Source organism: Xyrauchen texanus, chromosome 49 (genome assembly GCF_025860055.1).
Source record: "Xyrauchen texanus isolate HMW12.3.18 chromosome 49, RBS_HiC_50CHRs, whole genome shotgun sequence".
NCBI lineage: Eukaryota > Metazoa > Chordata > Actinopteri > Cypriniformes > Catostomidae > Xyrauchen > Xyrauchen texanus.
The window spans coordinates 10,689,779-10,713,943 of record NC_068324.1 but is presented as its reverse complement, the minus strand read 5'-3'; the positions used below and the strand labels follow the sequence as shown (position 1 = coordinate 10,713,943).

At 39.2% G+C, this 24,165-nt stretch overlaps 2 protein-coding genes across 4 annotated transcripts in view; one reads left to right on the top strand and one right to left on the bottom strand.

Moving 5' to 3' along the window:
- Positions 1–250: 250 nt before the first annotated feature.
- setd6 (SET domain containing 6, protein lysine methyltransferase) lies at positions 251–5,728 on the top strand. Its single transcript, XM_052123325.1, has 9 exons — positions 251–395; positions 549–632; positions 775–919; positions 1,001–1,142; positions 1,666–1,860; positions 3,455–3,575; positions 3,665–3,845; positions 3,963–4,105; positions 5,124–5,728. Exons 1-9 carry the CDS (start codon positions 369–371, stop codon positions 5,451–5,453), a joined length of 1,368 nt encoding a protein of 455 aa, XP_051979285.1. The 5' UTR covers positions 251–368; the 3' UTR covers positions 5,454–5,728.
- A 5,921-nt stretch (positions 5,729–11,649) lies between these two features.
- The window catches only part of LOC127640718 (CCR4-NOT transcription complex subunit 1-like), a 48,156-nt gene continuing 35,640 nt past the window's right edge, over positions 11,650–24,165 (bottom strand). For 2 of the 3 annotated variants that reach the window (XM_052123424.1, XM_052123425.1), the window contains exons 37-49: positions 20,929–21,037; positions 20,502–20,671; positions 18,066–18,297; positions 17,646–17,891; positions 17,319–17,482; positions 17,113–17,230; positions 16,899–17,000; positions 15,577–15,750; positions 15,196–15,420; positions 14,924–15,104; positions 14,670–14,802; positions 14,147–14,281; positions 11,650–12,474 (exon numbers count right to left, since the gene is read on the bottom strand). In XM_052123424.1, coding sequence (XP_051979384.1) covers positions 12,396–12,474; positions 14,147–14,281; positions 14,670–14,802; positions 14,924–15,104; positions 15,196–15,420; positions 15,577–15,750; positions 16,899–17,000; positions 17,113–17,230; positions 17,319–17,482; positions 17,646–17,891; positions 18,066–18,297; positions 20,502–20,671; positions 20,929–21,037 — 2,068 coding nt within the window. In that variant the 3' untranslated portion in view covers positions 11,650–12,395. The remainder of the gene's footprint in view (positions 12,475–14,146; positions 14,282–14,669; positions 14,803–14,923; positions 15,105–15,195; positions 15,421–15,576; positions 15,751–16,898; positions 17,001–17,112; positions 17,231–17,318; positions 17,483–17,645; positions 17,892–18,065; positions 18,298–20,501; positions 20,672–20,928; positions 21,038–24,165) is intronic. The other variant, XM_052123426.1, reaches the window with a different exon arrangement.

Here is a 24,165-nt window from a genome sequence, read left to right as displayed (position 1 = left end):
TTGTTTAATTTTTACTAAACCCAGAATATTCCTGGTTAAAATTTTGTTTTAAAACAGTGTGTATTTTATTGTAAATGGAAGTGTCTGACTTGCATATTTTATTAATCGAGGGACTATTATCTGTGGTAATCCAAACGCTATTGTTCACATTTAATTGTTTATTTATTTTTTGCTTTGAGGTAAAAATCAGTAGGTGGCGCTAAAACACTTGATCACTTCACCATCTACAATAATACAAGAAGACGAAGAAGCGATCAATTCTCGTCACATGGAAGTACATAGAACACGGTTATTACTGTACTCTAGTGTGTTCATCATAAAACAATATAGATATTTGAACATCGCTCTTCAGCTTTCGTTTTGAAGAAATGGCGTCAGAAGCAAAAAGGCCAAAGGTAATATTATTGACCGTTTGCAAGATATTCCAATTATTAATTCACATGAAATAACTTTGCAGCCCTCACCTCTCACATGATCTTTGTGCTTGTAATACTCACGATCCCTCCGCATGACTTTGATACTGAGTCTTATCGTGTGTGTGGTTTCAGATAGATGATGAGTGCTGTGTGTTTGACCCACTGAAGAACTTCTTGTGCTGGTGTGATCGTGTGAACCTGAATCTGAGTGATAAGGTAAGTCAGAACTAATCTTAACGTCTATGACCAACTTGAATAATAAATACATGATTATAACAGCTTATGTCATGATGAAATCGCATACTGTTTATCCTTTCAACTGAAACGTCGAGATATGTAACTATATGCACTGCAATAGGTGTACCTAAGTAAAGAGGGCACTGTTGCAATGTATGGCATGCTTGCCAAAGAGGACATTGAAGAGGGACACGTGGTGTTCTCCATACCTAGAGATGCACTTCTGCATCAGGGCACCACTAAGATCAAAAAGGTGCTTGAAGATGGTAAGAGAACAGCCTGGTCTCGTATATAAACTTTTAAAATCATGACCCTGTGTTCTGTTTTTTAAATGGTAATTTCTTTAGGGAAGAAGTCTTTGGAGAGCGGATCAGGATGGGTTCCTCTTCTTCTGACTCTTCTGTATGAGTACACATGTCCACAGTCTTCCTGGAAACCATACCTGTCCCTCTGGCCAGACTTTAAGGTGCTGGATCATCCCATGTTTTGGTAGGGGACCAAATAAATATACAGTATATTGGCTATATATGTAAAAGAGTTTTGTTTGTTTATTTTACTGGATGAGGTTTATTGGGGAATATGGTTCATCATTTTTCACAAGATATGAAGTTGGAGAGAAAATGTATGTGCTGATGGAGCACAATTCTTTAAAGTTTCTTTTCTTTGCATGCCCTATAGGGCTGGGCGATATGTAAAAAATATTTTAGCAATAATCACCTTAAAAAACATTGCGATATCTGATTACACTGTCAACCCCCCTGCCGAGGGTCAGTGTTTTTTCTGCTTTATTGATTTTGCTTTAAAAATGTAATTCATTTATTGAAACATAAAAAAGCATAAACAAGACTTTTTTTTTCTTTTCTCCCAGTTTGGAATGCCCAATTCCCACTACTTAGGTCCTCATGCTCATAGACGACATTATTTTGCAATAATGACTACCTGCTGTGCATATCTTCAGTACTTAAAGATATCCTTCAAAAATCCTTCAAGTCTTTTTGTTTCTGTTTTGAAGGTCTGAGGAGGAGCGAGATAAACTCCTTCAAGGCACTGGAATTCCTGAGGCTGTTGACACTGATCTGAAAAAACTCCAGGCTGAATATAATAACATCGTCCTTCCATTCATAAAGTCTCATCCTGACCTGTGGGACCCTGAGAAGCACAACCTGGAGCTCTACAAGAGTCTGGTAGCATTTGTCATGGCCTACAGGTGAGACATCTTTTGAATCTCCTCTCATGTACAGCTCAGGTACTTTTTAACCATTTCTGACACAAATATGAAAATGAGGATTTCCTTCAGTTATATTCTTGCAGCAAAGCACTTTGCCAGAATGAATGACCAATCTGCCACCTGATGATGTTCAACCTGTTAACCAGTAGCTCTCCCCATAAAAACCCAACCTTGAGTGGAACACAAATGGCACTTTAACATCACAGTAATGACATTATCTGAATTATTTTGTTTTTGTTGTACCAACTGGTTGTACAGAACCAGACATCTCAGATGATGCACTTTTTTGCAACAAGCAGAAGGAATATTTGGGGATCAAGTTCAGCTTGAATGTTGATTATCACCAAAAATAATTTTGACTTGTCCATACTAGCTAGGGACCAGTCTAGGTTACAGTGAGGTACTTACAATGAAAGTGAATGGGGCCAATCTGTAAACATTAAAATACTTGGGGCAGATTCACTAAGAATTAATTGCACCCGGTCAAAGTGCTGGTTATTTGCACTTTTTTTTTGCCTGTTAGCACCCGATTCACTAAAAGAATCATGCAGATCAGGCAACGGCGCAAATGCACCCACTAAATAGCTACTGAATGCAATTCCGTTCTTGCGGACCAATTCATTGCGCTGTATAGTGGAGGATGCAGCAGACCACCATTATCTGACACACTTTGGCAGAACCGAACAGCATCACTGACTACTGTGGTCCAGACACGTAAATCATCTCTATAAAATGCTGAAAGAGCACTTGACAACACCACGCATCTGGATATATGCCTGGTTATAACACTCTTCCGCATCATTTGATCATTAGTTGACGAATTACTGCTGATATGATCGATTGAAAATGTACACAAACATCTCTTTATATTAAGTTAATTTTACCGCCTGCTTCATCTGGTGGTAATAGCGTGATGTAAATTGCACAAAGACAATTTTGGTGAATGAAGCACAATCTTTATAATCTTAAAAAGCATAAATTAATATAAAGAAGGTGTTTGCGTGGAAAGGAATGCCAATGACTTAATTGAAAAACTCAAAATGGAAATTGTAATTTCAGTGCTGATTGCACCTGCTTAAATTCGATTATGGTTCGTTTTTGCTCTGAAATACCATGCGCAAAAGTGGTGCAAACGTTTAGTGAATTTGCCCTTCACACTTTCAGAAGTATAGCCACAAGATGAAAACTATTTCTAGGTTAACATGATTTTAGTGAGATAAATCACGTCCTAAACTGTGTAAAGTTTTATCCAGAATTTTACAAATTTGTTACAATGCCAACAAAACTCTCTAAACCCTAAAATGACCATAAAAATTATGATTTAAACAACTTCATAGTTTAAAATAATACACAAGTTTAAACCCTACTAAAATTGGCCCCATTCACTCCAATTGTAAGTGCCTCACTGTAACCTTGATTTTTGCATTTTTGAAGAAAAGGAGGGACGAGTCGTAATACATTTTTGTGGTAATCAACATTATAAGACAAACGCTGTCGATTGAACTTAACTTGTATTGAACCCCGAATATTCCATTAACATTTTCTCATGTTTCTCAATTGTCTTTTCTCTTAGTTTTCAGGAGCCTGTTGAGGATGAAGAGGAAGAAAAAGAGCCCAATCCTCCAATGATGGTGCCAATGGCTGACATGCTGAATCACGTCTCCAAGCACAATGCCAATCTAGAATATACACCTGTATGTGAGGATAGATATTTGCAAATGTTCTGTGCTTGTAATGCTTATTGTTCTGTTGTGTTAGATGTCTATATTTTATGCTATCACAGGAGTGTCTGAAGATGGTGGCCGTACGGCGTATTGAAAAGGGGGAGGAGGTCTTTAACACGTACGGGCAGATGGCAAACTGGCAGCTCCTGCACATGTATGGCTTTGCAGAGCCGTTTCCAACCAACAGCAATGACACCGCAGATATCCAGATGTCCAGTGTGTACAAAGCTGCAATGCAAGGTGCTCAAAAAACAAAAAAACATGCCATTAAAAACTAAAGAAATGTAAAACATATTTATACCAGAAATATAAATTCCTTACATGGCATTTAAAGAAACAGTTTTTTTCCAATTACAGAGACACAAAGTGAGGCAGATCAGCAGCTCATAAAGTACAAGTGGAACATGTTGTGTGAAATGGAGATTTTGGGAGATAAAGGGGTCTTCATCTTTGGCCAATCAGGCGCCCTCACTTACAATGAGCTCCATACAACACTCAAGGTAAGATTAACTTTTCTGGCATTTCAAGCTCTTAAAGGAATAGTTCACCCAAAAATTAAAATTTGAATCATTTACTCACCCTCATGCCATCTCAGATGTGTATGACTTTCTTCTGCTGAACACAAATGAAGATTTTTGGAGGAATGTTTCAGCTCTGTAGGTCCATACAGTGCAAGTAAATGGTGGCCAGAACTTTGAAGATGCAGAAAGTACATTACGTTGCATAAAAGCAGTCCATATGACATACCTGAACTTAAATGGTTGTATTTACTGGACCCTTTGGAGTATGGACACAGTTGCAGTATCTTTTGAAAGAAGACACTTTGGGCTTTATTTCCCAAGTTTCAGAATGAATATATGTTGTTATTTTTTAAAGTTAGAGAAGCTGAAGTTTATAGTATGGAAATATTTTGTGCTGAACATGTTTTTATAATCTAAAAAACATTAATATCGATGTTTTCAAAGCCACAAAAAGAAGTTATGTTTCAAATTTGAAGATGATCTAATAAAAAATGAGGTTCCTGCAAGCTATTTTCTCTGTGAAGTCACTATCAACAGGTTAAACCCATACCAGCAGAAGCAATATAATAGGCGTGGGTGAGAAACAGATCAATATTTAAGCATTTCTTACTATAAATCTCCACCTTTGTCCATCAGGTGGAGATATGCATGAAAAATATGAATCGCCAAAAAACTAAAGAATTTGGAAGTGAAAGTGAAGATTTATAGTAAAAAAGGACTTAAATATTGATCTGTTTCTCACCCGCACCAATCATATCGCTTCTGAAAACATGGATTACTTACATGCTGCTTTATATGCAATTCTGGCCACCATTCACTTGCACTATATGGACATACAGAACTGAAATACCTTAATTTGTGTTCTGTAGAGGAAAGAAAATCATACACATCTGGGGTGGCAGGAAGGTGTGTAATTGATGACATTTTTTCAAATGCATTAATTTGCATTGAAAACGCAGGACATCCAAAAACTAAACCCTTGTGCTATTCTGAGTAGGTCCTGTGCATGTCGGCGCAAGAACTCAAGGAGTTCTGTGAAAACGAAGGTTGGGAGGAAGATGAAGAGGACGAGGATGATAAAATGGAGCAGGCTTTGAGTTTTGACAAGCTGACAGCATCGTCATCTGAGTGGAAACATCTACTGCATGTAGCAGCAGGCTTCACACTAGACTCTTATTCCGAGGATGTAGACACTGACAGGAGACTGTTAGAGGATCAAGGAGCTCTGGAAAAACTCAGCAGCAGGGAGAGGAGAGCTCTGCATGTGCGTTACGGTCAGAAGAATATCCTTCAACGCTTGCAGGAGCTCACCAAACCCACATCTTAATGCAGTTCTGATACTATATTCAGGGAAACACTTAAGATGCCACTCAGGCTATAAAGTGTACTTGAATTTGCAAACTCTGTATACTGTACACATTGATGTTTCTGAAAAAGACACAGTTTTACCAGTTTTCAAAATACTTTTATATACTAAATAAAGCGGCGTCATAGAACATAAAAAAAAGAATAATCTAAGATTGAGAATAAAGTCAAAATGTTGAGAAAGTCATATCACTACTAGATTAAAATTGTAATATTTTAAGAATAAAGTCAAAATGACCAGAAAAATGCATTGTTATGTAAGTACAGTTGAAGTCAGAAGTTTACATACACCTTATCCAAATACATTTAAACTTTTTCCACAATTCCTGACATTTAATCACTTAGCTCAGCGAGTAAAGACGTTGATCATCACTCCTGGAGTCACCAGTTTGAATCCAGGGCATGATGAGTGCCTCCAGTCAGGTCTCCCGAGCAACCAAATTGGCCCGGTTGCTAGGGAGGGTAGAGTCACATGGGGTAACCTCTTTGTGGTCGCTATAATGTGGTTCTCGCTTTCGTGGGGCACGTGGCGAGTTGTGCATGGATGCCACAGAGAATAGCGTGAAACCTCCACATGTGCTCAATGAGCCATATGATAAGATGCATGGATTGATGGTTTCAGACATAGAGGCAACTGAGATTCGTCCTCCGCCACCTGGATTGAGGTGAGTCGCTCGGCCGGTTCCCTCCTCCTTCCCTGGTTTCCACACCAATGTAATGTGGTTCTTCAGATGGGCAAGGAGGATGCGGGAACCGGCCGAGCAGTCAACGTAAACTTTTAATAAACAAAAAACAAAACAACAAAAAACTGCTTTCCAGCAGAACCCAAAACACACCCAGCTTCTTGTGTCTCTCTCTCTTGCACTGGCGTCTCTCCCTCCTGGTTGATTAGGACAATTCAGCGCCCTCCTCACAGTCAGAATAATAGTAGAGAGAATGATTTATTTCAGCTTTTATTTCTTTCATCACATTCTCAGTGGGTCTGTAGTTAGTATTTGGTAGCATTGCTTAAATTGGGTCAAATATTTTGGGTAGTCTGCCTCAAGCTTCTCACAATAAGTTGCTGGAATTTTGTCCCATTCTGTCCAGACAGAACTGGTGTAACTGAGTCGGGTTTGTAGGCCTCCATGCTCGCACATGCTTTTTCAGTTCTGCCCACAAATTTTCAATCGCACTGAGGTCAGGGCTTTGTGATGGCCACTCCAATACCTTGACTTCGTTGTCCTTATGCCATTTTGTTACAAATTTGGAGGTATGCTTGTGGTCATTGTCCATTTGGAAGACCCATTTAGGACCATGCTTTAACTTCCTGGCTGATGTCTTGAGATGTTTCTTCAATATATTCACATAATTTTCCTTCCGCATGATGCCATATATTTTGTGAAGTGCACCAGACCCTCCTGCAAAAAAGCACCCCCACAACATGATACTGCTACCCCCATGCTTCACATTTGGGATGGTGTTCTTCAGCTTGCAAGCCTCACCCTTTTTCCTCCAAATATATTGATGATAATTTTGGCCAAACAATACAATTTTGGTTTCATCAGACCAGAGGACATCATGTTAAATTATGGCAGATGATACATTACAACAAACATTAAGAAAATCACCATACATATATTTAATTTATACTTTGTCATTTATAAAAAACAAAACAAATACATGTTCAGTTTTTAAGTTAATAAGACACAATTTTACAGGTATACACTCACCTAAAGGATTATTAGGAACACCATACTAATACTGTGTTTGACCCCATTTCGCCTTCAGAACTGCCTTAATTCTACGTGGCATTGATTCAACAAGGTGCTGAAAGCATTCTTTAGAAATGTTGGCCCATATTGATAGGATAGCATCTTGCAGTTGATGGAGATTTGTGGGATGCACATCCAGGGCACGAAGCTCCCGTTCCACCACATCCCAAAGATGCTCTATTGGGTTGAGATCTGGTGACTGTGGGGGCCATTTTAGTACAGTGAACTCATTGTCATGTTCAAGAAACCAATTTGAAATGATTCGAGCTTTGTGACATGGTGCATTATCCTGCTGGAAGTAGCCATCAGAGGATGGGTACATGGTGGCCATAAAGGGATGGACATGGTCAGAAACAATGCTCAGGTAGGCTGTGGCATTTAAACGATGCCCAATTGGCACTAAGGGGCCTAAAGTGTGCCAAGAAAACATCCCCCACACCATTACACCACCACCACCAGCCTGCACAGTGGTAACAAGGCATGATGGATCCATGTTCTCATTCTGTTTATGCCAAATTCTGACTCTACCATCTGAATGTCTCAAGACACATCAGACCAGGCAACATTTTTCCAGTCTTCAACTGTCCAATTTTGGTGAGCTCTTACAAATTGTAGCTTCTTTTTCCTATTTGTAGTGGAGATGAGTGGTACCCGGTGGGGTCTTCTGCTGTTGTAGCCCATCCGCCTCAAGGTTGTGCGTGTTGTGGCTTCACAAATGCTTTGCTGCATACCTCGGTTGTAACGAGTGGTTATTTCAGGCAAAGTTGCTCTTCTATCAGCTTGAATCAGTCGGCCCATTCTCCTCTGACCTCTAGCATCAACAAGGCATTTTCGCCCACAGGACTGCCGCATACTGGATGTTTTTCCCTTTTCACACCATTATTCCCTAGAAATGGTTGTGCGTGAAAATCCCAGTAACTGAGCAGATTGTGAAATACTCAGACCGCCCCGTCTTGCACCAACAACCATGCCATGCTCAAAATTGCTTAAATCACCTTTCTTTCCCATTCTGACATTCAGTTTGGAGTTCAGGAGATTGTCTTGACCAGGACCACACCCCTAAATGCATTGAAGCAACTGCCATGTGATTGGTTGATTAGATAATTGCATTAATGAGAAATTGAACAGGTGTTCCTAATAATCCTTTAGGTGAGTGTACATATACATGCCATAAAATCAATGGACATTTTGACAGTTTAGGGTTATTGTGTTCCAGTGAGATTGCTCCTCACTGTTTGGAAAGAATAACACGGTTATTAAAAGTTGAGCAAAATCCTCTGGCGTTTTCCAGCGGACTTTGATTAATAATAGGATCAAATGGGCAGAATCAATTCATATCGAGCTGTATTGACAAGAGAAACATGTGTACTGTACATTGCATTATTAGACACTATAGATATAGATACAAAGCATATTAAATGCTGAAGTTTTTATTATTTTCTCTGGCTGCTGTTCAGTGTCTACAAGTATAGAGTACCTGAGTCATTCTACCAAACGGGTGACATTTCCACTTTCCTAATTTTTCATTAAGAACAAACTTTTTTTTTTTTTTAAACTTACTAGACAGATATGTTAATCCTCCAAAAAAAATCACATTTTCCCACCTCAGACACAAAATCCTTATTAATATTATCCTTTTTAAATAAGGCAAGGGAGCCTTTCTTGTACCAGCCTGTTACGGACAATATGTATGCCATTAGAGTAGTAAAACATGAAATATATTATTAAAATCTAATGTTTTCCTAATAGTAAAATGTCCCTTTTTTGGAAAAAAATTATTCTTAGATTTTTAATCTTGAAATATGAACTCAACTTTTCAATGGCCTCATTGTTTGTACTTAAAAAAATACAAATAAAGTTACATTTATTTGTTTAGGTTTCACAACAAGAACATCATGCAACATTAATTTGTAACATTTCATTTACTTCACATAAAATTGTAACAAAAAGACCCTGTGACGGGGTGGTTCACTGTGACGGTGGTATGGACAAAGTGATCCTCTATATGATCTGCTGGTTTTAAACTTTATAAAACTGGGGGAGGGGAAACATTCAAATTGGAGATGTAATGGAAAACTTTGGTCATGCGCTGAAAAACTGAAAAGAGCATAATAACAGTGACTGGGAGAGTCGCATCCACACATCCCTCTGGATTTCCATGTGGCGGGATGTCACAGGCTGTGGTGCTTGAATGATTTTGAGCACATCATCAAAGAGATACCACAGGAAGTCATCTCTTGGAGACCAGAAGAACCTGTTGGCACCACCAACATGATGCATACATTTTAACAATACATGATGCATGAAAGTTCAATTTTTAAGCTTCAATTTGTTTCCAAGTTTTTGAACATTGATGGAGTTTTTGATATAAAACAATGCATTTGATTTATAGCCACATTCAGTCGACCCACCTGTTGGAAAGTGACATTTAACTGGTTTAAAATGGGCATGTAAGACGACCTCTGTAGCAACACTATTTTCATCAAAATGTGTACATGTATAGTTCTCATCAAATTGGACAACTTTCAGAATTATAATTATTAGCTCTGCCCAACAGGAAGTCATCCATTCTGAACTTTTAAATACTCCTCCTGGGGATTCATGAGATGCTAATTGTGAACATATTTTGAAATATTGAATGGTGTTGCCATAGTGAGGCATCATATTAATAATTAAAAAAAAAAAGAAGGGAAACAGCAGTGTCTCACATCTTCTGTGTGCAAAGATTTAGATCAAAATTGAGATGTACGTTGGGGGCTAATCACATGAATTTGACTATTTTGGGTTACAGATAAATAGACTTTAAAATAGTTGTTATATTTACCCAAATAGCTTCAAATGCCAAATGTATGTGTCCACCTTGCATTGTTTTCCGAAAGCCAACGGGTGGAAATGGACCCATGGTGCTTGGGCCCTTCATCGCTGCTCGCAGTTATATTTTTATTGCGTTTTCGTTTTGTTTGATTTAATTTAGAAATATCTTTGGTTGAAGTTTTTGGTGTTTCAATACATACATTTAATTTGTAAAGCAAACAATAAAAGCAAGTATATTCACCGGGGGTTGACTATGTAATCGAAAATGGCGATATTTGATATCTCACTCTGCATGGGTCCTAATGCCCCAGTATAGTGACAGGGACACTATTCTGTCTTTCGGATGACATGTTAAACTGTCCTGACTCTCTGTGGTCATTAAAAATCGAAGGGCAATTCTCATAAAGAGTAGGGCTATAACCATGGTGTCCCTTATCCATCATGGCCTCCTAATAATCTCATCCCTAAATTGGCTACGTCACTCTACTCTCTCCTTTCCACCAATAGCTGGTACATGGCGGCCATACTGGCACACTATGGCTGCTGTCAGGCTGGACTGGTAATCTGACATACCGGGCATTTCCCGGTGGGCCGACACACTTTGGGTCCGAACTGGCCATCGGGAAAACCAAGTGGGCCAGTGGGTCGGCCTCAAAAAGGGGCCGAATGGGCTGCAATAGGCCAAAATGAGCTGCCGCATTATACCGAATGGACCACAAAACGGCGCCGGGATATGCAGAAAAGGACAACTTTTGGGCCAGTTGCCATGTAAAATCCAAGGCAGATTCCTCTTCCCAGTCCAGCCTTGGCAGTTGTGGGAAACGCACGTAAAAAATTTCCTAAAATCACTCTTAACCACTAAGATCAATCGTTATTGAGAAACTAGGCCTAGGACTATTTGAAAAAATCCATTGGAGAAAGAGGAAGGAAGGAGAGAATCACTCATTGCACACTCACCCGTAATTCCTTTGTTAACCATATTTTATTTATTTAGGCCCTTTTCAGTTTTAAACTGCATGGTCATTTTACTCATGTCAATAAAACGATACTGTATGTGTCATGTAAATTTAGATCTCGTTAGACCCAATTTACACAGACCACGTGGCGGACTGTGCAAACGTTTGTCTGGTTCTTCTGAATAAATTCAATTCATAACCACTGCTGTGTCCGGATCCCAATAATAACTTTGTGATGTGCCAAAAGATTGGCGTTACTAAAACCTAAACTTAAGTATGATTTAACCAAATCATCTACATCCGTTTCGTGCATCGATGAAGCTGCTGGCTTGGTATTCTATCGTTGTGATAATGACGTGCTGTTTTCTAGTCATTTTGACTTTATTCTGAAAATATTACCACTTTAATCTTATGACAACTGCTGTTTTTCTTTTTTGTAGAAGAAAGTTTCTTAGCATCATACGGACAGTTACAATGAGAACTAATGTACCAGTCGTGCACTACACTGTCTGAACATAGCCTTTGGTAGTCATGAATTTTGCATCATAGTTTTGCATGACCCAATTTCTCTGCATTTTAAATGAAACATTACAACACACCCATAAATAAAAATGACTGTAGGCCAAGATGCAGTTCAAGTGTTTAATGCAGTAACTACAGAATGCATACATACAGGAAATAAGTAGCAGGAACTAAAGGCAACTATAAAGTACTACAAAATACAACACACGGACCAATACATTTACAAAACATTCAAAATCCTTACAAAATGAGCTGTATTGGTCCTTTTATGTTCTGCAAGTTGAATCTCTTTGTACAAACTCCGAAGATTCAATTTACCAACAAATTTCTGAATATTTCCACAATTGTACAAGTGCCAGGGAGAACCCCCAACCCAATAACGGTTTCCTCACAGGTGCAAACAAGTGCGCCCCCCCTGCAGTCCAGGACAGCCGTCCGATCCTATCAGCTCACCACACTGATAGCTCTCCCCTTAAAAACCAAACGTCAGAAAATAAAAATAATAAAACAAGACAGCTTCCTTAGCCACTACCAAGCTTCCAAACAAAAGTCAATCAGTCTTGAAAGCAAAAATAAATTTATGAAGTGTTTAGGGGGGAGAAGCCAAACAGCCAGGAGTTAAATGTGCTCAAGTGTGTCTCACCTTTGACAAAATTACACAAATTCTGCTCTTGAATGTCCCTTTTTAAATATTTACATTTTATCTTGTCCAGGGGGTGAAAAAAAAAAAAATCCTCAGATCACAAGTCATCCGGTGGAAGACGGACAGTGGTCCAGTGCCAGCTGTGTGTCAATCACATGTGCAGGGTGTTGGTTAGGGAGGGCTCTCTCTCTGGGCACAGCAGCAGTTCCTGCAGCCTAACTGGCACCTGTTCCCTCCATCACCTGCTGGGCCTGCTTCTGCCCCATGCAGCACTGCGCCACTGACTGGAACAACCTGAGAGAAGGGACAAAGATATATTGCAGTTATTGAGGTTGTTTGTTTTAAGTTGTGTGTGGAAAGATGTGCCCGTGTTATATGTTCCGTTTCAAAACCTAGTGAGCGGCCTACATAGGATTTTGCAAGGCATCATTAGCGCTATCCTGACACAAGTAATTTCCAAAATTGTTAGTCTGCCTCCTACGATACCTAATTTTGACCAAATTCTAAGGCAGCATCACATCTATTTATCACACCGAGTCCAATCTCCAATATAGAGCACCATTTATGTGGTGTACAGAGCTGAGCTGCTGCCCAAGTACAGCATTTCAAATCAAATTCAAAAAATGTACTTGTGTGGTACAAAAGGATGCTGCCATAAAAGGAATATTCTAGGTTCAATACAAGTTAAGCTCGATCAACATTTGTGGCATAAATGTTGATTACCACAAATTTATTTTGACTTACCCCTCCTTTTCATAAAAAAATCTGGGTTACAGTGAGGCACTTACAATAAAGTGAACGTTAAAATACTCACTATTTCTAAAGTATTGCCACAAGACAAACAGTACGCATGTAAACATGATTTGTGTGAGAAACATCACATTAATATTGTAATCCTATTTTTGAAAAATCTATTTAATAAAATACTTCATGAAGTACTTCCTCAAATATTTTTTTTTTTGGAACTTGATAGTAAAAAAAAAATATATAAATAAATTGGTGGCATTCAAAAAGTAGTAAATCAACCTTACAATAATGCTAAATTTCACATTTCAGCCTGATGTTGTTGACTAGTATTATTATTATAAAACCTTCAAGAAACTTGCCATCTTCTGAAAGCAATTCAACAAAGAAAATAATTCACAAGTCGAAAAAAATCCTTCTAAACAGTAATAAAAACACTTCATTAGGCTGTTAATGATTTTAGTCATCTTCGTAGACAATTTTAGAACATCACTCAAACTGAAATTTATTAAGGGTGATGTATAGTTTAAAACAATCTGCATGACAGATGACAATTCTTGGCACATGACACAATGTTTTAGCTGTTTTCCTCAGTGTTTGTTAGAATGTCAGTCTCACACTGTTTAAGATGTTTGACTTCCTCCATAGCGCTTTAAGGTAAAAAAACAAACAAAACTCAGTTGAATTCAAAAGGGTAATGCGAGTTAAGATGATTCGCTTATGTTTTCCTCTTTTGTAAGTTGCTTTGGATAAAAGCGTCTGCCAAATGAGTAAATGTAATGCAAGTTTAGAAGTTTGTGCCGTGATAGAGAAACTGGATTGAGTAGCACCAGTGATCACATGCTCTGTGGAGCACAATCTGGAAGCCTGCTAGAGTGGACTCGAGCGTGACAGCTGCGTGTGAGAGATGAAAAGCATATACAGAACGCAAGATGAATGCCATTGAATTTGCTTTTTCGGCACGAAAATTCACTTGGGTGTTGTCGTCAATACCTGAACAAATTATCTTCAATTTGTGTATCACGTGAAGCCGCCCCATCTCTCATCACAGACATGCATCAAAAGTAGTACACTTTGAAATGCAAGCGTTCGATTGTACACATACGTCAAGCATTCACATAAAACCGAAGCATACTTCAGGCTTTAGAACGCAGCTGCCTATGTAGACAGCTTACTAGGTTTTGGACAGAACCAACGAGCAAGAAAATAGTAGTGTGTTCACTTCTCGATCTCTGGGGCACAGTGCACAAAGTCGTGGCTCCAGAACTTAAAGGCAGGGTTCTTGATCAGCTCAATGAAGGTGATGAGCAGACCCCATGGGTGTGGCCTGTTCACAATCAGCCTCTCCAGAAGGACCCTGCAAGACACAAAATCACACTTATTAGCCACTTAGGCATGGAGTAAAATTTCTTCAAAAAAGGGATAGTTGACCAAAACAAGAACATTTAGTTATTTACTCAACCTTGTTCCAAAACTGTTGACATAGTCTTTTGTGGATCACCAAAGATGTTAGGCAGAATGACTTACTCACCATTTACTTTCATTGCATCTTTTTTGCTATAAAACAAAAGTTAATTTTGACTCCGGCTATTATTCTCACTAGCATCTTTGGTGTTCCCTCATGAAAATAAGTCATATAGTTTTGGAACAACATGAGGGCAAGTAAATAAGGACAGTGGAGTGGATGTTTTGGGTGACCTATTCCTTTAAGGACTGAGCACAGGAGAGGGAGGGGTTTGCCATACCTGGTGATCTGCTCTTGAATGGCTTCAGCGTTGGCCTCAGCAAACAGATACAACATGGTACAGCTGAAGTAGTGCGTGTGGCTGTTTGGGTAACGCAGCTGATTGGCTACCGCATTCAGGAACAGATAGCGGCCTGTGAACAAAAGAAAATAAGTCCTAAATCTTATATGCTAGAGCACAAAGGCAACATTCATGACAATCAAAGGCAAAGTCAATTGATTGTTTCCATTATGCTCAAACAATCAAAACTGCACCTTCAGTGTCCAGGTCGACTGCGAGGTTCTGGAAGATGTCCATGTGTGCTGAGTGAGTGATGGTGCTCATGGAGGGAGTGCTTCCCTTGTTGTGGATGTGGGCAATAGCCTGGGTGCCCACATACAGGACCAGAGCATTTATCAGCTGGATGTTGTAGCGGTTGCCTGGCTCATTGGACACCTGGAGGTTGAGTAAGATTGTATCAAAACAGCACCAATACTAAACTATGTTGATGTGTCTCATTACACAAAGCATCATTATACAAAGCTACCTTGTTAGATGTTACTCTTGTTGTGAATGGTTCTTGAGGCGAATGGTTCTTGAGATTCAGAGTGACGCCCCCTACCTGCAGGTTGCTGCGCAGCTCAGAAAGGAAGGTGACAGGAGAGCGGGTCTTCAGGTAAGAGTCAAGATCCTTCTTAAACTGGGATGGCATTACACCGGTGAAGTTGGTGAGAATGCGGGGAGCAATGTTGATCTCACTCAGCATATCCACCTGGTGAACCCACAAAGATTATTATCCATTTCATAATGAATATTACAGGCATAATGGGGGGTCTGGCCAGTGAACTGAGTCTTGAATTCATGGCCCTTTTATCTGGACAGAGTGAGTTTAGAGCTTTGACTGAAATTTTAAAACATGTGACAATACCTTCAGATTAGGGGTGAAAGGGTCTGGAAGCCTCATGTTGCGGGGGAAGGCACTCAGGATCAGGTTCCTCAGCTGGATGCAGTTTGGCGGGATGACATCACAGAAGCCATAATGGTAGTCACACAGGAATTCTGGGAAATCATGGAGCAGGACAAGCAGCACACGGAGTGTTCCCTTGACAAAACAAAAAAACAAAACACAAATGAGCTTTGAAGACACACCTGAAGTTTAAAGGGTCATAAAACACCAAAACACATTTAAGTGTTAACCGTTGTGTTCCGGTTTAAAAATAAAAAGCTAAAGCAGCCTTGCAAAATGTAAGGTATATGCATAAAGTCTGCTAGTGACTGGTTAGAGAGTACGAGTCTAGGTTCTGATGACTTTTCCACATTATTCATGAGAAGGAACGCTTCCATTCCAATCATTGTGCTGCCTTATGCATGAGATCGCAATACAGCAGTTAATTCAAAATCACTCACAGAATGGACATCATTCATGTGAGAGTGGTTTCTGCAAGAGTTCAAAAACAAGAATGGAACAGATATGAGTGTGGACTTTTGCACTAAATACCATAATCAGGAACAGCATGATTCTTGACTGTAGTTCTGCTACACATACTTCAATAATCTGCTGTTTGTTTATAAGCATGTATTCCATTCTCCATACATCTGATCATGGACAGGATAACACGACGGCTTGTTCAAAAACAGAAGACGACAATGAAAACCAAAAACTCATGATGTAAAGCATACCAAAAAAAAAAAAAAGTTGACCAGACTGAGAAAACTTCTGGGATTTAGGCCTACCATGTCATCATGACAGCAAAGTCAGAATACTGGAAATCTTTACACACTCAAGATCAGTAAACGATTTGAATCACACTAGAGTCATGTTAACACGTATTGTTCAAGTGTTGCGTCTGTACTTTTGAAACAATGTATAGTAAATGTTTTATGTATTGGACTTACTTTCATTTTATTTGCCTTACTGAACACCGTTTTCTTTCTTTAGAAAAACAGGGGTGAGTCAATTATTTTCGGTGGTGAATAACACTATGCCACAATAGAGGTTAACTTGAATTAAACCTGAAACACTCCTTGTAAGAATATCTATGAATTATATAATATATATAATATAAAGTCCCCAAGCAGTCCTGGTTTTGGTGGCAATGCCTACTTTCAGTGCTGTTCTCACTACATTCTCAAAAGCAGAGGGGCGTCCCTCCCATGTTTTTACATCTTTTCATGCCCATTTCATTATTTTTTTAGTCTATCGTGTGAACATCTAGTGCTGAAATAGAGAGGGTTTCATGACACTAATACCTTGTAGAGAATTTGCATAGGTTTGTTGAGTTCAACATTCCTTAGGAAGGGTGCAAGATACTTGAACAAGTCAATCAGCAGCTGGGCATACATGGGCCATCCCTGAAAGAGAGGAAATAGACACTGAAGGCACAGGACATAGTCATCAATTTGAGGAATGGTATCAATATTGGATATAAAAGATTGCCATTCCTGTCTCTAACAGCAAACTGACCTTCTGTTGTGGGGTGTGTGCAAGCATCCTGGCAATGAATATGCGGTGAGAGATGAGCTCCAGCCAAGCATACACAAAACCAGGAGCTTTAGTCGGCCGAAGAATGTGGAAGGTGTTGCTGAAAAAAAGGGCAATGACCTTTAATATGTCTGTTCATAGACTGTGACTTTTGGTATTCTTCTCAAATTATAAAGCTGTGAGCTTACCAGAAGGCAGTGAGGGTCTGGAAGTTGATGGTCTCCAGTACGTGTTCTGGAGCATTGAGCTCCAGTAAGAGCATGATGAAGATTCTGTGGTATGGCAGCTGCTGGAACTCCGTCTGCCTCACATCATGATCCTGGATCAATACACCCACCACAATGCCCAGAACCTGCACCAGAAAAAAAGATACACTGATAATAAAGACTTTCACAGACAGCTGGAACAACATTTCTAAATTCCAGAAAACCAAAATGAACATTTTTGCACTAGAGAACTTTATTCAAGTGTTCGCAATCTCAACATTAGCCACAAAATTTTGTAAACATCCTGACCTTGTTAAGCAAGTTGATTTTGGTGACCGTGTTAGTGGCCTCTCCAGAATGTTTAACCAGTAAGGCGATGAGCCGAACAAAGGCGTCCAGGTTATGGTAGCACTTGGCCCTGATGATGGCTGGGCTGGTGGTCGGGTGCTGCTGTTCGGCTTGAGCGCGGTAACTGATCTCCACACACATCTCTGTGCATAACCTAAAGAAGCGAGTGATCAAGTCATCGGTCTTCAGGATGCCCTGCTGGTGCATCTGCGAGAGGAGAACAGAGCATATGTATAAAACTTGATTGACAAAGACAGAAAACATGCAGATATCAAGTCAGTAGTATCAAACAACAGTCTATGTTTAGCCTTTGGATAAACAAAGGATTCACATTTGATTGTACAAACTTGGTGAGGATCAGAATAAGGAGTCTTGGCTAACCTGTCCAACAAATGCAGAGAAGGCCTTGGTGCTGTCTCTGCCAGCGGCTGCTGAGTGGTAGAGGTTTACCCATTCTCTAAGCAGGTACTCTGCCTTCTCTCTGAGGCCTGGTGGATCATCATACTCAGATGCCTGAGAAATCCCAGAGTGCATCATGAAATTTGGCCCACCATGATGGCGATCGATCATGGCCTCGTAGTTGGAGCGGACCACATCCATCAGCTGGGGCAAACTAGAAATTTAGTCAATTTCCAGTTACTTATAAATGTATCATTGGGGTCTTTAGCAGTTGTGTAGCAATTCATTATCAGATTTCCCTACCCAATTTGGAATGCCCAATGTGCTCAAAGTCCTTGTGGTGGTGTAGTGACTCGCCTCAATCTGGGTGGTGAGCGCATTACAACAGACTGCATGTGGAGGCTTCATGCCATCCACCGCGGCATCCACGCAAAACTCACAACCGAAAGCGAACCACATTATAGCGACCACAAGGAGGGAACCCCATTTGACTCTACCCTCCCTAGCAACCGGCCAATTTGGTTGCTTAGGACACTTTGCTGGAGTCAATATTATTAGAATTATTAATAGTAGTTATAGTAGTAGTTTTGGTAGTAATAAAAGTAGCAGCAGTTATCATCATAGTAGTAATTTTAGTAGTAGCTGCTAGCATCGTTGTAGATGTATAAGTGTTAGTAGATTTAGCACTAATAGTAATTGTAACAGCAGTAGCTCTAGTGTCCCAAGGCACTCAGAGTAGGGTTAACATTTTTAAAAAGCCTTTTTAGTCATAGCTATTGGATTAAAACATACCACAAACTGACAGGTTGCAGTTTACAAAGCCTTCATCAGGCTGTGGAAAATTACCTGGTTGGAGGTTTTTAATAATGTGGGGCTAATGTTGTCACATATAGGTGTGTGTGTATATATATATATATATATATATATATATATATATATATATATATAGCATTGTCTTCACCTTTAAAAATGTTTTTTTTGTGTTAGACCATGTGACATTGTCATGTGAAACCAAATAGCCCCACCTTATAAAAACCTCCAAACAGGTTATATTCCACACCCCAATTAAGGCTTTTTAAAAATGTTAACCCTACTTGAGTGCCTTGGACCAAAAGAGAATCAGAACAGAATAGCCCATATCCAAAGACCACCCATGGGAATTTGTATACACCCAAGTATCACTCCTTGCATGCTGTGTTTGACTGTAACAGTCGTAGCTTTCAAAAGGCATTAGTAGCAGAAGAAATCATCATAGTAGTTTTGTACTTCTAGTAGAGTTGTTGTAATAGTAATAGTTGCTCTCATTACAGTGTAAGTGGTAGTTGTAGCCATTTTAGTAGCAGTAGCAGCAGCACTCAAGTGTCATAGTAGTTCCAGTACTTGTAGTAGTAGTTGTAATATTAGTAGTAGAAGTTGCAGCAATCGTCATAGTTGTTTTTGTACTTCTAGTATTAGTTGTAAAAGTAGAAATAGTTGCTCTCATAACAGTATTAGTGGTAGTAGTAGCCGTTGTAGCAGTTTTAGTATTAATAGTAGTAGCAGCAGTCATTGTAGCAGTTTTACTACTAGTTGTAGCAGTTGTAATTGTAGAAACATTTGCTGTTGTACCAGTATTAGAGATAGTAGTAGGAGTTGTAGCCTTTTAGAAGTAATAGTAGTAGCAATCATATTTTAGTACTTCTACTAGTAGCAGCAATAACTGCTCTAGTAGCAGTACTAGTGGTAGCCATTGTCATAGCAGTTAAAGTAACAGTAGCAGCAATCGTTGTAGTAGTTTTAGTACATCTAATAGTAGTATTTGTAATAGTAGTAATAAGCAGTAGCAGAATTAGCAGTAGTAGTGGCCATTGTCATAGCAGTTTTAGTAGTAGCTATCTTAGTAGTAGTAATAGAAGTAGCAGTTGTCATCATAGTAGTTTTAGTAATAGCAGCAGCTGGCATCGTTGTACAAGTACTAGTGGTAGAGTTTTAGCAGCACTAGTAGTAATTGTAATAGTATCTATCATGGGTATTAGTAGTAGCTATTGTCGAGATAGTACCAGCAGTTGGAATACTTTGTGGTAGTAGTTGGAGTTGTCGCCCTAATAGTTTCAGAAGTAATAACAGCAACTGTCATAATAGTTCTAGTACTTCTAGTGTCGTATTTTTGATAGTAGTAACAGTTGTTCTAGTAGCAGTATTAGTGGGAGTAGCAGCAGTTGGCATAGCAGTTTTAATAGTAATTGTAGCCCCAACCGTCATCATAGTATTACTGGTAGTAGTTTTAGTTATAGCAGCAGCACCAGTAAATGTAGTAGTTTCAGTCATAGTGGCGGACTTCATCATGATAGAAGTATTAGAAGTTACAAAAACAAAATGGCAGCTGTCATCAGCATAGTAGTAACACTATTATAAGTAATAGTAGTAGTGTTGCCTTACCCTTCAGGTGCATTGGCTCTGGAGTGGGCACTGGTCCTCATCAGCGTTTCGATGGTGTGGAAGAGATCAGCTTCAGTGATGTGGCTCACACTGCGTTCATCAACCAGAAGTAGTTTCACCAGCTGCATGGCGAATGCAACAGCCATGTAGTTGAGCCCGTTCTCCATTGACTGAACACAGACAACAGTGAAAAACCATTTCACATACGCTGTTATTTCAGTCCTATGGCTGAGCTATTAAACTTCCATTGGGCCATCGTCCTGCAGAGTCTAGTTCCAGCCCTTTCTTTTACACACCTGCATGTAATCATCAAGACCTCGATGAGCTGGTTCAGAAGTGTTAGATTCCAGTTGGAGCTAAAATCTACAGGACAGTGACCCCCTAGGAGTAACATTGTCTAGCCCTGTCCTATAGACACAATCTTTACCTGAGCCAGGTGTAAATCATACTGCTGCATGTTGACCAGGTTGTTTCTGATCAGGAGCTCCACGGCCTCAACGTTGTACTTGTATTCGTCTCTGCACTCAATCAGGCATCTATCAGGCCATAGAAGAAAACGTCAGTACCTTTGGGACCAGCCAATGCTTGACAAACATTTTGGCAAGGTGTTTTAAGTGTTTGGGTTGAGTCACTTGACGCCATGTGAGGTTCGGACGTGTGAACTGCGAGCTCTGTGCTCGTTTTGATACTTTGTTATAAACCAGTGAGATTCGATACACCCTGATCCATAACTGTTCTAGGAAGACAATGTGTCAAAGAATACAAAATCCTCAGGCTCTGGAGACATTAAAAGACACTTGCACGCTCAAACTGATGCCCCTCCGGAGGCCTCGAGCCAGGGAGTCGATTTGGCCGGAGAAGTGAGAGATTCAGAGAGAATTGTTGAACATGTCTGCAATGCTAACGAAGGTTGTTGCTGACTTGGAGGATCTTGCTGCAATATGTCGATCGATCACAGCCATGGAGATGAAATTCACTGAGATGGTTACAAGACTTGGGGATGTTGAGAAACTGATCAATTATCTGGAGTAATCGGAGAGGGAATTAGCAGCTAATCTGCTAGCGACAAAGGGGGATTTGGAGCATGTCTGGGAGAAGTTGGAGGATTTGGAGAATCGTAACCGGCGGAATAATGTCCTAATTGTTGAAATTGAGGATGAGGTCAGGATATGGTGGAATTCCTGGACGGGCTCTTTCAGAGTCTGCCCGACATAACAGGCCATGGAAAAGCTTGAAATTGAGCGAGCTCACAGGGTCCCAGCTCGGCAATCTGCTGAGGGAGATAGGCCACGATCAATTCTGGTCAAATTTCTGGAGATCACCCAGTAAAGATCTTGTGTTACACAAGGCAGGGAGTAAAGGAAGCATTTATTGGAAGAACCACAGCATTTCCTTATTCCCAGACTTTGCGAATTTGACAAGAGAAACATGATCGATTCAAGGAATGCAAGAATCTATTATTCTATTGAGAATAATAGTTTAAATTGAGAATCTATTGAGTTCCAGGGCTGAGAAAGAATGTTATCAGTAATATTGCTAACACTGTTCTACATTACAGAGAAATACTAAACCTTAATAATGAGCCTTTAAAGGTCAGGCCCCCCATCTGAGGGCCCCCCTAAAATATCATTAAAATATGTGTATTGTAAATAATATATTCTTAAAATAATTGTTTAAGAAATAAAATACAAATGCAAATGGGGCAACAACAAAAAAAACCTTGGTGTTCCCTTCAAAAATTGCTCTTGAGAATTGTGTTTATTGTCCCCCTAACATTTTGATGACATTTTCGCCCCTGCACAGAGCAGTTTATTGTGAATGCAACTTCAACACAAAAACATGTTCACCTCGAACCATGATTTATATTTCAGTGATTATCATCATTCTAATTCTTTTTACATTTATAATTGTTTTTGTCTTCATTTGTGCAAGTAATTTTCCGCCTGCATGTTTAGACGAATTCTTGTCTGATGGTAAATGGAAAGGTGTTTACGTGCGTGCGTAATAATATATCACTTTATTTGCTTTTTCATTTCGTTTGGAGTGTAATTTGAATTTAGAAATGAATTTAATTTTAAGTTTTTCGTTTTTTTAAATAAGTATTGAATTTTCAATGCAAAATCAATGAAGCAAGAATATGCTTTTAATCCCTCAGCCCGGAGGTTTACGATGATATATCGTGAAGGAGGGAACAAAACAAAATGTATTCACACATGATATATTTTCATGGATAAGGAAATACCCGACAGATAGAGAATGCATGGATGAAGCTTCATTGCCAGAGAGATGTTCACAACTGTTGTAAAGCCATCTTTCAAAAAGTTGAACACATTTTAAATGCAATTTTTTTTTTCAGATTTATTTGAACTTTTAGTTCAAATAAATAATAGTTCAAGGTGTCTTGCTTGTGAATCTTAATCTAACCTGTAAGAAATACTAGTCCATTAGTGTCCAACAGGTATAGTTTCGGTACGATCGAAAATATTTGCACAATACCCAATCCTATACACACACACACACACATATTTGTGGTTGCTGGTTCTGCTAGAGGCTGGAGTTTGGAACACACCTTCGGGACAGTTGAACTAAATATTCTATGTTTATGATGCAACGCACCGGGCTCTTAAATAAATCTCCAACTGATTGATAAATTAACTTATGAAATGAATTGCTGTGAACTGTATGCCAATGATTGACTTAAGATCAATAATATAGTAGTAAACAATACATTGCATACTAAAGCATTTTTTGTATTGTCTCAATGATTAACTCTTCAGCTACAAGAATGTAATGCATTTTAATTATCTGAATATTTAAAGATAACTACGTATAATTATATATTGATATAAATATGTATAATCTTTATATATTAAATTGTTATGAGGGGCTGTCTCAGCAAATATTTGTATATGCGATTAATTAATCGGGACACCATGTAATTAATTCGATTAAAATTTTTAATCGATTGAGAGCCCTAATAAATAGCAATACATTTTGGCCAATTTTGTCACTTCTGGATGATAGTCAAACCTTTTTATTTAGGAAGCATTTATTTGTAGCTAGTTTTTTTTTTCTGGAAAAGTTGACTTGACCATCATCAGCGAGCCTTTTCTTTTTATATCAATCTTTTTTTTGGCAGTTTCTGTGAAACTTGACAAATAAACATTAGCTAGGAATACTGTGTTACATTTTAGCTAAATATCAATTTTTTTTTTGGCCAATTTTGTCGCTTGTGAAAAATCCGCCTGAAGAGGCAGAGAGCAGATGGTGTTCAGACCTGCCTGGAAACTGGCTTGCTAGTTAGATAAGTTATCTAGCTTGTTGATTTTCCAATGCAAGACAATTTTTTTTAGATATCCTTCTATAATTTTCACAGATAGCCTTACCCATCCATCACACAGACATGATTTTAGGTTGTGTAGCTTCCTGTTCACAAGGAAAGTGTGAGAGGGCTGTCTGCAGTTGAACATTCTGGTTAGACTATTCAGTGTATGGATTTGTGAAGATCACATTGGTGGCTACCAATTGTTATACTTTTTTCTATTGTAGAGATGGATAAAGACTATGCTCAGCACCCTCAAGAGGAGGCGGCCTGCTGATGAGCTTAGGTTCATAGCAGAGGACGACATAGCTCATGAGCACACAGGAGGAAGATCTGCTGAAC